This window comes from Lepisosteus platostomus, chromosome 6, assembly GCF_059453375.1.
Source record: "Lepisosteus platostomus isolate fLepPlt1 chromosome 6, fLepPlt1.hap1, whole genome shotgun sequence".
In the NCBI taxonomy this organism is placed as follows: Eukaryota; Metazoa; Chordata; class Actinopteri; order Semionotiformes; family Lepisosteidae; genus Lepisosteus; species Lepisosteus platostomus.
The window spans coordinates 31295906-31310987 of NC_142616.1; the positions used below are offsets into that span (position 1 = coordinate 31295906).

The window sequence follows — 15082 nt, forward strand, 5'->3', positions numbered from 1 at the left end:
ATCTAAGAAACTGGTCCAGCCTGTGCTCTCTGGGATATTGAAATTCAACGAGTGTAATGTCATGTTGAAGCTTTTTCCAGGATACTGCCACATTAGAATGTTCTAGTGCTAGTCTCCAGGGTCAATTACTTTGTCAAATACAGTAATAACATTTATTTCAAGACCTATATGAGATCACTTTATTGGCCATATACAATTTCTTGCATTTGGAATTTGTCTTTTCACATAGCCCAGCTTGCTCTCCATGAGACACACAGGCACACAGACGGGGAGAGAGAAGCTCGGGGTCAGAGTGCAGGGTCAGCCATTTATACGGCATTTATTCCTCTGCTGGCCGCGAGATTTGAACCTGCAACCTTCCAGCCACAGGTGCAGATCCTAAGCCACCGTGCCACCACTCTGCCCCCTATATTAACACTTTACAGTACAGTATCCTTTATACTGTAGGTAGTTCTTGATTGACATAGTTAATTTTTGCTTTTTGCACAATGTGCCACAAGATTACGTACTACTCCTTATGTTTATGTTTATATGGTATAAAATGCAAAGTAAAATCAATAAAACCATCAAACAAACTATTGTGATCCTCTAAGTACTTACTGCAAATAAGAGAAAAATGATTTATGTTACTAAACAAATGACATTTAGAAGGCTAACATACAGTATTAACTGTGTAGTCCAGTCTGAACATCTGTGGGCACAGTGACACCAGCCACTACTGACAACGTTCTTTCACGTTTTACATACAGTAGTAGAACTATGAAACATCTATCATGAATAACGGTGTAATTGTTTTTATGAGGGAGTTCAGCTCACTAAGTGGAAGAAGAAGTCTTTTTGACTTACACATCACCTTTCAGGAAAGCACCTGCTGTGTAAATATAGAACAAGTTTGGTACTGTAAGTCTGTAGTTCTAAGAACAGGATCAAGTAATGCTTTGTATTTGGAATTGTGTTGCTAATTCAGTGGAAAAGTTCACCTTTTATTAATATGAAACTGAAATTACTGCACTAGCACTGTCGTTTGTGTTTAGATTAGAATTGAATTGGTGACTCAGTTCATTTGCTCCACGATGTTAAAAAAAACCTTGCAGCACATTAGTAATTTCTCAATTATTGTGAGTTCATTTCCAGATTGACCTTATCACAGACCTTTCCATTTCTTTACTGGGTCTTTCATTTGGATGAAAATGTGTTCTAATTATGCTGGTATGCTGTTCATCATGAAGTATTACAATGCAAGCAGACATCAGCAAAGGAAACCATCAGCATATTTCTTCTGTGAAAACTAATACGTTCTGATTTATCTGATGAACTGATAAAAGAACTTAATTACCTGCTTTGTATATTTTGCAGTTTTTAATGGCCTTGTGCTTTATTTTTTGTGAAGAAGGTCCTTTTAAGTAGAAATGTAATGGTGAATTGCAGAAGCAGGACATGAATAATGCTGCAGCTGGCATTGTTACCAAAGTGGATGATAATACCAACAGCTTGAAGGCTATCAAGTCAGTTGGAATGACCAGTTGACCTCCTAGTCAAGTATGGTGACTAAAAACCTGTAGGCCTCAGATTCCGCAGGAAATGGTAACAGAATAATTATTGTTTGTTTATTTATGACAGGAGTGTGCAGTCTTGGTGTGTTGACAGGGTTTCATTCCAACACCCCTCTTAACCAGCGAAAGCAGGTGGTGACTTGTTGAACTGCACAGAGGTAACAGCTTCCCCTGGCTCTTCAGGTGCTGCTGCTTTAGAGAGACAGGAAAACATGCATGACCAGGATTAGACACCCATTGTTTATCATTTAACTTGAACCTTTACTGATGGGGAAAAAACGTTTTGCAATCTGTACAGGAACAAAAAGACAGATGATTTCTTCGTATCACTTCAGTTACTTGATGATGTGGTGATTGTTGACATTCAATGTGACCAGATCAGTACTATAGACATTTAAACATTTGGGGTTCCAGTCAAGTTTCTTTCATATCTGTTTGCAATTCATACAATACAATGAACACAATTCAACAAAACGATACGTCTAATGTACGGCGCTTTCATTACATCTGAAGACCGTTGCGGATATACTTTTTGCACTGGGCATTAAATATTAACCTTTGGGTTGTAGTTGAACAAATGAAAAAGAACACAAGTGTGAAGTAAGTGACACAGTGGTGCAGGTGTCAATATTGCCGCTTTGCATCCTGTCCAGGGTGTACCCTGTCTTGTGCCCATTGCTTGCCAAGATGGACTGCTGTTTCTCTGTGACCCTGAAAATGGAAGAAGTTGTTAGAAAATTGATGGGTGGAAAAGTGTAAGATGTCATTAGAGAAATATTGCTGCAGCTTTTCACTTCCTAGATGAAAAACAGAACAGTCTTTAGTACTAGCAGCCAGAACTCACATTTTAAACAAGATGGACCCACAAATTCAAAGCTTTAACATGAGATTTTAGATAGTCTGTGGAAGACCAATACAACTGTTTGGTAAACATTTAGGTTTCACAGAGAACGGTATATTGTGCACAATTCTGTTATTTAGTTTCTTATTGATTAATATCTGGTTGTTTGTATCCTGTGTGTTCTGAAAGACTATGTACAGGTATACTTGTTTGTTACACCATGGAAAGTCAGCATTATACAGTACTTAAAGGTTATATACATTTGGAGTTAAATTTTGGAGTTATTTAAAAAAATGCAATTAAATGAGTTAAGTATTTTCAGGTTAGAGGTAAAAAATTGTGATTTCTCCAATATTTTTTTCAAATAATTTCAAAAATCTTTTTTCTGAATATCTGCCCACATCTGTAATGCTTTTGTGACTTTTTTCAAATGGGTTCCTGAATCTGAGAATTACTATTGTGAAATATTGCACAGCACTGCAACATTAGTGGACATTGAATAAAGGAAGAAGTATTTTTTAGTAATGCTTGTAATGTAATGACATGCTTTTTATATAATACAGTACCTAATAGTAGTGGAACTGGATTGTCTTGTAAATGAAAACAAAGGTGCTGCAAGGATTATGACTCTCTCCAGTAGTAATAATATGATTCCCATTTTCCACATCTAAACAGAAATTCAAAAAGGGTTACTGTGAACAGCTTTGTACCTCTACTATTCTTGTAATAGGTGTACCTCTACAAAAGATGTATGAATCAAAATAAAACCTTTGAAAGTGTGTCATTCAAAACAGGCAAATGTATTATGGATGCAAAGAGCTCTTAAGCATAAAATCACTTCTTTTCACTCTGATCTTAATCAGAACCATTCATAGAACTAACACTATGGACCTCACTGACAGCCCCTCCATTGTCAGCACTATAAGAACAATTTGCACTGAATCTTGTTTAAGCAGAGCAGAGGAATATGCAGTGAATGCCATCCCTGGGTTTCAGCTTTGCTCAATGGATCTGAGCTAAAAATTCTTAAAAATAAAAACAAGCTCTCAAAATTCTGAGGATTACCGGCTATTGTACCTCAGAGGTTACATGGCAAAAACATCCTTAAATGCTAAATGTAATCTTTTGGTAAAAAATCTTAATATTACCACAGAGATAGGTAGTGCAAAATAGGAAGTTACAGTATCTTTGTGTAAATATGGATTTGACATTTGTATCTCTTTGACTGTATTATTTAATGCAAACTCTTTAAAGGCCTGAAAGGGAAAGCACCCTGCAGAACAAAAGAAATGCTTTTTAGCTTTGCTGTATTTTCAATGTCTCTAGACAATTCTCCGTTCTACCAAAATGTATGAAAACTGAAAAAATATTAAATTTGTTTTACTTAAAGTTATTTTAGGAACATATGTGGGTTTTGTTTATGGTGGTAAATTAAAAATTGCAAAACAACAGCTTCCAGAGATCACAAAGACTGGTAGGTAGCAATTTGTTTGTTTTTTTTTTTGGTGGGAACAAATGAGTGAAAGGCTATTTCCCTGTGGACCCAAGCGTATAATCTGGTAAAGATCACACGTTTCAGGGTACAGTCCTTAATGTGAATGAGAATATTTCCCGCCTCATCTTTTAAGGTCCTTCCTTTCTTGTTATTAAAACTATTAGGCAGGTGCTATTACACTTTCAGACAAGTATCCTCTGTGGCATGCAAAGTTAACAAAAGGATGGCTACAGTAGAAGTGTGGTTTCGCATACCTAACATTTGTGAGACTCCAGGGCCGTCCCCATGTGTCACGAACACGGACTGAGATCCGTGTCAGATCTTGTAGAAGACCCTATGCGATGCGGTAAGAGCTGGAGTAAACAGGAGGCGTGGTAAAAGGAAACACACAGGGGTTTAACAGTGCACAAAATAATGGTGACAGTCCGTGAGGCAGTGTACGGGGAAGGCAAAACGGTATCCAAATCCAAACGGGTCCAAGGGCAGGTCAAAACACAGTCCAAGAGTCCATCAACAAGGAATCCATCCTGGGATGCGATAAAGTTAAAATCCCCGGGAGGGGGGAGCACACGGACAAACAAAACATGGAGGGTCAAGGGTGACGGGGCGAGATCCTCCAGACCCCGGGCTAAGGAAGCGGGAGGTGTCGGGGATGAGGCCTATGCCCTCAGGAGACGGACGTAGGATTTCCTGGTGCTAGGCGGGCCTCGCGCCATCTTACCCAAATGATGAGCCCCGAGGACTGGAGGAGCTGGTCTTTAAATAATAATGCTAGCAGGGTACACCTGGAGAGCTTAATCACACAGACAATAAAGGAGCAGTGGAGCGCCCTCTAGGGAGGGATGTCGGGCGTGACACCATGCTCCTGATCTTGGCCATTGGCACGTTTCTAATTTGCACTGTGGCTTTGTTTTCCAGTTTTTTGGTGTGGTCATTTGCTGGTTGTACATCACCCGCGTGGAGGACACCATCACCGAGTGTGGGAACACAAGAGACGCACTGTTGGCAGATGAGGGCAGGAACGTGATGTCCCAGAGTAGGATGGCACGCTGCTGCAGGTGTCTGCCTGACATTGATTGACAGGCAGAGGAGAACTCAGCCCATAGCTGAGGGAGGTAGAGCACACAGGTGCACCGAAGTTTCATTGACTGGGGTGTGTGCGGTGTGGGGGTGGTTACTTAGTCTGTTCTCATCATTTATATATCAAGCTTCTAACTATCCATTTGAAGACTATTTGTGTATGTGTCCACCAGCTGGTGTCATTTTCTCAATTTAAAAAAATATATATTTAAAAGGCATCTTTTGCAGTTTTATTCAGTTTGCCAACAGATTAAATGAGTTTGCACAATGCAAGCTGATGAAATCGCCTATTCAGACTGAATTAGTTGGCCATTTAAACGCCATTCCAGTAATTCCAGTTAATGGTACATATTCACTGAGAGAAAAGTCTGTTCACAGATCACCAAGTTGTTCCAGACATCTACAATTAGAGTAGTAGAGGATACATTTATAGCCATCAAGAATTCCCATGGTTTTGGAGATGCCTTCTTCCTGTTTCACATGAAGGGCCCTGAAACCTACTGTGTCATAGAGATGTTTCCTGTTGTATTTGTGTAACCAAAGCACGCTGGTCAAGGTTACATTCAAAATAATTGGCTCCAAGTAAAATTCCTCCTAAGAGTGTAGTGAAGCATGCAGGAGCATCCCCCTGTAGTAAAGCCTGAGGACCTGGAACCCAGAGCATGAAAGGCTGAAAAATGGATGCTCAGCAGAATTACTTTGGCAACCACTGGAAACTAATAAATGTGAGTGAGAAATTATTTAGGAATCTGGTTTGCTATTGTACACCTATGTTTTTTATCAACTAGTACCTCATGTCTGTTTTCCAGAGAAATATTGCACTTAAGATGTACCAAGTGAACTTTTAACCTCTTGTTAGATTATACAATTTTCTTTTAGTGTAATTTTTTTAGAAAATTACTTGTTTATTAAGTTGACAGTACATAGCAATGATGCACTAATTAATTCAGGAGTTTATATGCCTTTGTAACTGCGGTCTTTAACATGTACGGTTATGTAACCATTTAAAAAAATAACTTTGCCTGTGTCTGGCTGTGTTTTCACACTCTGTCACTTGTGTGCATTTCCTAAGTCTTTGTCTCAGGTTAAATCGCTCCTGAGCCTCTCAGTCACTTGTATAATTGACGCCAGAGAACTGATTTGACTCCTCTCTGTAGCTGCTGTGTTTGAAACCCGTGTTCAGGTATCCTTATACATACTGTATGTAAAACGTCCCTAATTAAGATCTCCAATAAGACAATTACCACATGAAAACAAATAAAAGAATGAGACATCGTGATTTTTAACTGTTTTTGAGGTGAATTAAACATTTAAATTGACAATGCAACTGCAAATTTTTAAATACTAAACAAATTACAACATTCTGGTGGCCTTGTTTGTTTTTGCTTTTCATTTCTTGAAAATGTATTTAATCTGGGGTTTCATTAATTGCAAGTGGCATGAAATTGTTTAGGGTTTTTCTTTTTGTTGGCATTTTATAAATGGTTATTTTGACATTTTAATGTATTGCATTATGAACACAAACGTCTGATAAATAAGTAATGTTTATAGTCATCTTTGAAGTGCCTTGTGAAATACCCCTGCAGTGGGGTTTCTAATCTTGTTACTTTCCTGCAGCTTGTGCTGTGTGTGGTCTGAGTGTCTTGCTGTGACATTGTTAATATTTTACTACAGCACAGCCTGTCCTGACCAACACAAATGACATCATGTAAGAGTGAAAACTCAAAACTGCATTTCGGCCTTGTTATAAATTCCTTTCTTAAAGGGTTTGTGTAAAGCATCATAACTTTTCTTTTCTTGCAGTTCTTAAAATACCCATTCCAGGTGCTGTGTCATTTGTTACTCCTGGTATTATGTTATATCAAAAGTAACTTCTGGGAAGACACTGCTGCTGAACAAGCTTTCACAATGACAAAGACAATTGAGTGTAACAGTACAGTGAGGAGCTCCCCGCTTAGCTGACTGTGGAGTCAAGTGAATTTTAAGACCCATCCAATCCTCTTGATTGATAAACCAAATAGTCAAATAGAGTAGATCAGTTTAAACTTAATCTAAGTGAGACATGTTTTTCTTTATATTGAACATTAGGCATAAGGTAAAATGAGTGAATACAGACAAACCATTTCCTTGGTGTTGTTAAATGTTCTTCTGTTGTAGCTGTTTTTCTCCCCTACTCACTTCTGTACTGTTACACTGCTGTTGGCTCTAAAGCTGAAAGTTTCAATAAGATTGCGCCTCTTTGTTTTACTGATGTAAGCTTAGATAAATATGAATGCCATTTGTAATTTGGTCAATCTTTTATCATTTGACATTTCTTGTATTGTTTTGTATAAACTTACAATAAACTGTTTAAAATTGAAGTACAGTATTTGTTGACAGTTAGAATAACTATTGAGTATTTTGTTTTGAAGAAAATGAACTTCACATTCTCAGTACAAAATCACACAGTCAGATAATTAGTCATGATAATTAGTCATAGTTAGTCATATAATCATAATTTCAAGTATTTAGAAAGCACTTTGCATCCCAAAGTATCCTAAAGCACTCTGCATGTAAGAAGATACCCAGTTCATCCACAACTGAAATTGAACAACCACCTAGGTGGCATTTAGATGACAACGCACATCTAGATGATGTTTCTGTTTTCACAACTAAACAGTAACATGTATGTCAGGAGATGAATTGGGGAATTACAAAATAAATACATGGCAAAAATAAGAGGCTGTCTGTGCTAGAAATGCGTAATTCGCAACTGAGTGTATGAACATTCTTCTCCTTTTCTGTATACAAATGACTGGACTATTAATACCTTTTATTGGTATGCTGTGGGAGGTGTAAACTAAGAATGCTTGATGCATCTATTTCAACCACACCTTGATCACTGCACTTAACTGATCTGTGGTAACTGTGACACATCACACAAACAGGGTCATTGTTTCATATTGCCTGTCCTCAAACAAGACTTGCTACGCTGAGCTACAGAGAGGTAAGACTGATGCCACAGCATGATTCAGAACTAGGCCTGGTAAGTACGGTCCTTTTATCTCACGGAATTTCAGTGTGCAGATGTTGTTGAGTTGATCCATTGCAGAAGAGGAAGATCAAAACAGACCCTCCCCCATCCATCTCTCATCCAGAACACTTTGGAGACGTGCCCGTTATTCTGCACCTGTAGACTCATCAACTACTGTGTTTTTCAAAAGCACCTGACAGACTTTTTAAAAGAAGAAATACATGTGGCAGAGTATGGAAACTACATTACAGTACTAATCCTTCAGGAAGCCTTTGAGAGAGGGATTTAGATTTAGAACACATTGTCAGTTGCTTTTAATAACTCAACAGACTGTGTAGCACAGTAGGTGATTTCAGAGTTGACCTTATTTGAGGTAATTTCCAAATAGATATTAAACCTCCCTAGCCTTATACTTTAGTGTATTGAGATTACCACTGTCATCTTAATTTTTCTACAATCTTTTTTTTAAGATGATTAGGAGTGCTTTGCTCGATAAGTGTATTGAAAGACATATCATTTTTTGTTATTGGCAGGAAAATGGTCATCTTTTTGTTGGAGGTTCACAGAAATTATATTGAACAACTGTGACCTAGGTTCTGTGAATACGTTATGCTTATCAAAAGGAGACCTACTGTGAAAGTCACCAGTCCGTAGCATGTTCGGTCAGTGTTGGAAGCAAAAGGTCTGTGAAGCATGCCTTGATTCAGATGCTGTCCAGTGGGATTAGGTTTCATATCTTTGTGGAGCCTTGGCAAACATGCCACGTCATCCCTGCATATCCCATGGATGTTAACAGGGTCAGGTCTAGGAGGGTGGATATGCCTGGCTAACTGTGACATTCTCAGCTGACAAGAAAGCCGCAAGAGGCCTTGTTGTTCTGCTGGAATTTGGTCACAGTATGCAGACTTACTCCAGGCAACAACATGAATATAGAGCTTGTTCCAGACTTCCACCACCTTTTGTGTTGCTGTTCCAACCCTAATACTGTTCAGAGATATGGTTTCATAATTCATTTTCTCCTTGTATTGCTGTAGTTTTAAAGATAAATATTTTATGTTTTTCATTTTGCTCAAAAAGTCAGTCAGCATGGGAACCATGTGGATCCATAGTTTAGCTTTCTGAGTTATTTCAGTTATATATTACCTAAATTATTCAGTTTACTTTTGTTTGAGTGCAATATAATTTATCATTTAAAAGTAACTGCAAAAATACAAATTACACCCAAGAGTACAAAATGCAAAAAAAAACATTTCACGTGGATTAACATATCTCAAAAGTGCCTTGTGCATAGATGTTAATTCAATGCAAGACGCAACAGACTTAAGCAGAACGTTTGAAACACATTACATGGGTAAATGTTTTTCTTTGTTCCACATGACCTGTGAATTACATCCCCTATTCCCATAATGTTATTAAAGACTAGAAGTATGTTTGCATATTTATTGACTAAATTAAGTCTTCATGTTGAAAATGAAATTTAGACTTGTGTCTTGACAATGTATTATTAACATTAAGAAGCTTTTTCATATACTGAAGGTTGTTTAGTTTTGAAAGTATTCCACTTCTTCATAAAAAGGTCCACTTGGGTTGGCAATGTTATGAGATTAATGCACATTAAATAAAAGGAAATGATCCTTTTAACTATCCAGTTTAAGGACCTTTTCAAACACAGAGCTGCTTCTACAAATGCTGTTTGTGGACTACAGTTCAGCATTCAATTCCATCATACCCTGTCAACTGGTGACAAAGCTCAGGGGATTAGGTCTGTGCAACTCTGTCTGCAACTGGCTGCTGGACTTTCTTATCGAGAGACCACAGGTGGTGCGGATAGGCAATAAAACATCAACACCACTCACCCTGAGCACTGGAACCCCACAAGGCTGCTGTCTGAGTCCAAGGTTGTACTCCCTATTTACTCACGACTGCACAGCAAGACACAGCAATAACCGCATCATCAAGTTTGCCGATGACACCACTATAATAGGACTGATCAGTGATGATGACGAGTCCACTTACAGGGATGAAGTTGTACAGCTGCTTAGGTGGTGTCATAGCAATAACCTGGACTTGAACATAAAGAAAACGAAAGAGCTAATAGTGGACTTTCGGAGACACAGGCCACACACTCACAGCCCACTCAGTATTGATGGAACGGAAGTGGAAACAGTCACCAGCTTTAGGTTTTTGGGAATTCACATCTCTAAAGATCTAACCTGGACTGTGAACACTGACTCTATCATGAAGAAGGCTCAGCAGCGCCTTTATTTCTTGAGGTGCCTCAAGCGATGGGGGATGCCAATACATGTGTTGGTGAACTTCTACCGCTGCACTATCGAGAGCGTCCTCACCAACGGGATCACCGTGTGGTATGGCAACACCTCTTCGCGAGAAAGAAAGGCACTGCAGAGAATGGTCAATATGGCCCAGAAGATCATCGGCTGCGGTCTCACCAAGATTAAACAGCTCTATGAGGACTGCTGCCGTGGTAGAATTCTGGCCATCACAGAGGACAGTCACCACCCCGGGCATGAGCTCTTCACCCCACTGCCCTCAGGCAAGAGATATAAGAGCATACGGACACTTACCACTAGATTCTTCAATAGCTTCTATCCACAAGCAGTGAGACTGGCGAACACATTTAGCCATCCCCCTCAGACCACACCTACTCCATCACCATCTACCTCATTGTAATTTATTTATTGTACGTCTCCAGTCATTGTTTACACGTCTGTATTGTTTACATTCAAACTGTCTGCATGTTTACTTGCACATTGTCTATTGTTTGTTTGTACATTGTCTTGATGCACTGTTTGCACTTTGTTTTGTTTTTTACACTTGTTTTACAATCCAGAGACTTTCTGTAAGTAAGAATTCCATTGTACCAGTACCGGTTACATATGGCAATAAAGTTCAAGTTCAAGTTCAAGTTCAAAGGTTTTCACCCCCCCCCCTCCCACAATCTGCAATGTTCGACTGTTGTCATCACAGACCTCTGCTGCAATCCTCATACTAAAGCAGCAATAAATCCGCATGTCCCCCAGACCTCCCACTTCTTAATCACACTGCAAGACCACAGCACTAATCGGAGAGCTAAGATGGCTTCACCTGTGCAAGGTATCTGGATTGCAGGCACCTGGTAAGCCACAGGCTATAGACAGTGCATCTGACAAACCATGACTGCATCGCATCATGTCAAATCAAAAAGTGCACAGACATATTCATACGAGTCGCAGCTCAGCCACATTCACGCGCCATGTCGGGATTCTGTTTTGAACTCACTCATTTCCTACCTTTTGTGAGCAGAGCACATATAGTGGGTTCTGTGGTGAGGGGTCTCTTGCATCTCCACAAAACATTATGAGTCACCTTCACAGCTTGCAATCATACTTTGAGAGTTATTGTTCTCAGTAGGATCTTCTTTACAGGAAATTATCAAACTGTATGTATATAATTTTATACTTTAATCTGGTTCGTACTTTTAGTTGCTATCTTAGTCTGCAATGTCGCCCAGGGCAAGCAGGAGCATGACGTATTTCGCTTTGTTACAGGGCTTATCCCAGATCCTTTGATGTTTGGACTGTAAGATAAAATGCCTCAGTCAAGAAAAGCTATCACAGTTAAGCATACTACAAAATAGTTCCTTTAAGATAAGAAACAGTATTATACTTGTGTCCCAAATTATTTTTTAACCTGACAATTCAAAAGAACCAAGTGTTCGCTTCATATTATTAACCCTCCCATAATGATACCACCTTAAAACTGAATTAATCAGATCCTAGAGCCTAGAGGCTCAATTTCTCAGATTCTGGAGGGGACACAGTCAAGCATCCTCCAAGTTGGTTGGACTGGAGTATCATGTCTAACTTCTGAGAAGGGAGCAGTAAGGCTGTTTTTTTTTTTGTAGGGCTTGAGCTTCTTTTTGGCTTAAAAAATAAAACTAATATATTTACACAACACAAATAAAATATACAATTTTACTCAATGGAGTACCGAAGCGTTTTAGAGAAAAGAGAAGTCTATGCCCTTGTCCAATTTTTCATTAAGTCTCCAAGGACATGAAAATACTGAAGGACATGCTTTTTCTAAATGGTGAGGACACCTGCTACGAGAGACACCTGCTAACCAGATGTGTGAATTTTGTCTCTGGTGCATAATTACCAAAGAGGACCTGTAGTGAAAGACAACACAAGTAAATTATTATGGGAAATATAATTATTTTAAATTGAGTGCAACACCTTTTATAAACCCTAGGCAGATTAAATTCATATAGTTTATTGTACCCATTAAATAAATAGCATGACTCTCAAGCCATTCAGAAGAATAATTACGGTCTTTATTGACCTTTATGTCTTCAGTGAAATCTGGCCCAAAATGTAATACTGAAGACACACAGGGCCTTTAATGCTTTTATTGCTGCAGGTTCCTTTGTGTGCTTTTGTGAGTGACATTTATAAATATAACTTTGACATACAAGTGTATGAGCATCTGCATCAGCCTAATGAACTAGAAAATTTCCTGGTCCTGATGCAAACTGAATCTGAGGTCACTTGATCAGGCAAACAGATAAGTGGGTGACTCCCAGAGGAAAAAAACAGACTGAGAAAATATAGTGTCATTATCCTGATTGCTTTCTTGTACTAATGATTACAGCTTTATATAGCTTTCAATTTGAGAAGGCGCTGAGGTGATGTTTTTAAAATGCATATTGTAACATTCTTAGGGCTCCTGCTTGGAATTTCATCAAAATATAATTTCACAACTCTAAAACCACCACCCTGATGCCCTCCCTGATCAGTGGTACCATGGGGTAAATGTGACGAGGGAACAGTGACATTTACTGTGTTTATACACTGTAAGTGTTGTCCTAAAGGCTTGTCGGCATCTCATATTAGATCAGAGAATAGGGCAATACATATAGCAGTATGATTCTACTTAAAACGTGTTTCAAAAACACAAAAACATGGCCATTGCAGTCAGCTCTAGCCATTTGTAAAACATAACCACAACTTTTAAACACTTGTAGCATTTGAGCTAAACGAATGGACCTATCTGTCCAATGATTTCTTCTACCTGTGTAACTTTGCTCAGTAAAGACCCTTTCTTGGCCTGTCCCATGCTGACATAGTGCCTTTATATCATCACAATTAGACTACTATACTGGAATATCTTCTAAAGCACAAAACAGGCCTCAGTAATGCCACAATTCTGTACCTTATTTGCTAACTGGAAGCACTTTGAATCAGCACATAACTTGAGTCTTCTTTAAATTGTGCTGGTTGCTAGCAAAATTTAGACTGGACTTCAAAGTTCTCCTACTTACAGAAAAGCAACTGATTAGTTTAGCTCCAGATTATCTTTGGAATTCATTGCAAGAGTGTAGTCCAGCTCTTAATCTGAGATCATCTGATTCAGGCGTTCTTACTCTGCTGAAGACCAGACTCCGCTGTTGGTAGTAGAGCTTCTCAAGCAGTAAAGTACCCGTGGATCTCAGTTTTCTCACTAGTCTCACAAAAAAACAAACATGAAGTGAAATTATTTTTTGTTGATCTAGGATGTTCTGGAAATCTAACCCAAATAGATAATGTTTCCTGCTATGTGAGCAGCTACTATAGCAATATTGACCAAGCACAGTTTTTCTGTTTCTTTTATTAAACTTTTTCTATCATTGATTACACACTACTGGAAGTCTGAGTACTGGTAATTTGTTTGGTACCTTTGTGTCCCTGCAGCTCTGGATGATGGGGTAGAAAAAAAACATTAAACACATGATAGGAGCCTCTAAACAATCAGTCATTATTGGAAAAGTACCTCCTTTGAATGTGAAATGATGTCTTCCCGTCTCCATTTGCTGGTTATGTCCTGTGCAACCTAAGTGCTATTCACAAACCACGAATTAGCAGCTTTCTTTAAACAGAACACAAATCAGATAAGAGTTTCTCAATTCTTCCGTCAGATGTTTACTGATAGACTTTAAAAGAAAAAAAATTAGCTTCCTTCTCCCACAAAGCAAAAAAAAAACAAATCTTGAATATTTTCCTAAATGCCTCTTGAATGAAGCGCTTACTGTCAAACAGTATGAACTGAAGTGTCTCATATAATTACAGTACATACTGTATCTTGTTGTTAGTTCGCATCCCTGAATGAGGCACAAAAGAATTCATTGGGAGATCAAGCAAAGAAAGAGGCAGCTGTCATATTTGAGGGAAAGAAACGATTTGGTGGGAAACAAAATGTTTACAATTGTAAGACATTAGAAAGAGTTCTTGCTTAAGGAAATGGGAGGGATGCTATTCATAAACCCCTAGCTATGACATATAACATTTCACTTAGAATTGAAAGCAGTACCCACAGAATTCCAAATGTTTCTTGATTTCATGAAATGAACAGATCTGAACCAGGAAGCTATAGATCAAGCAGTCCTATTTCTATTTCTGGTCAAGTTATGTAAATGAGCGTTAGAGGTAAATTAAAACAAAAGCTGATCCTGCACATGGTAGGGATTTGCGTAACTAGGTAGATTCTTCAACGACCTCATCAAGACAGTATGGGGAAGCAATCAAAAAGCAAAGAGCACTTTTGCATTAAAAGATGTGATATTTAAATCCAGGGAAGTTATGCTTAAGGTTTACGATGCACTAGTAAGAAGTAATTCATAATATTGTGTTGAGTTGCTCATAATACCATAAAAGTGATATTATAGACTGAGACAGAATTCAAAGAAGAAAATCTGAATAATTCCTAGTCTGAGGTTATTGTTTTGTAGGGAACAGTTAAGGGAGCTAAGTCTCTTTAATGTAGAGTAAAGGAGAGTGAGAGGAGATTTGATCTAACTATACAAAGTCCTAAGGGGTGTACTGTACATGATTCAAACCAGTGCCCAATTCTTTTTTGACTCAGTAGTGAAACAAGAACACAAGGTCACAACTGAAATTTACTGCTGAACTCATTTAAGACAGAGATAAGGAACCATTACTTTACAATGTCTACAAAATTCAAAAAGACAAACAATCCATAGTCATGGATAATAGAAACAAACCAGAATTCTAGCACCTTGTGGGTCACAGCACAATTTCAAATTCTAATGAGGATGTTACGCTCCA

At 38.4% G+C, this 15082-nt stretch overlaps 1 protein-coding gene and 1 long non-coding RNA gene across 2 annotated transcripts in view; one reads left to right on the top strand and one right to left on the bottom strand.

The window, feature by feature from the left end:
- Positions 1-7329, top strand: part of tspan15 (tetraspanin 15) — a 66056-nt gene extending 58727 nt beyond the window's left edge. The window contains exon 8 of the mRNA XM_088635371.1: positions 4808-7329. Within this exon, the coding sequence (XP_088491497.1) occupies positions 4808-4969 (162 nt within the window). The 3' untranslated portion in view covers positions 4970-7329. The remainder of the gene's footprint in view (positions 1-4807) is intronic.
- Positions 1791-11536, bottom strand: LOC148661516 (uncharacterized). Its single transcript, XR_015939553.1, has 2 exons — positions 11273-11536; positions 1791-2264 (listed from the first exon to the last, which is right to left on the bottom strand). It is a non-coding gene; the product is annotated as an uncharacterized LOC148661516 (long non-coding RNA).
- Positions 11537-15082: the final 3546 nt, after the last annotated feature.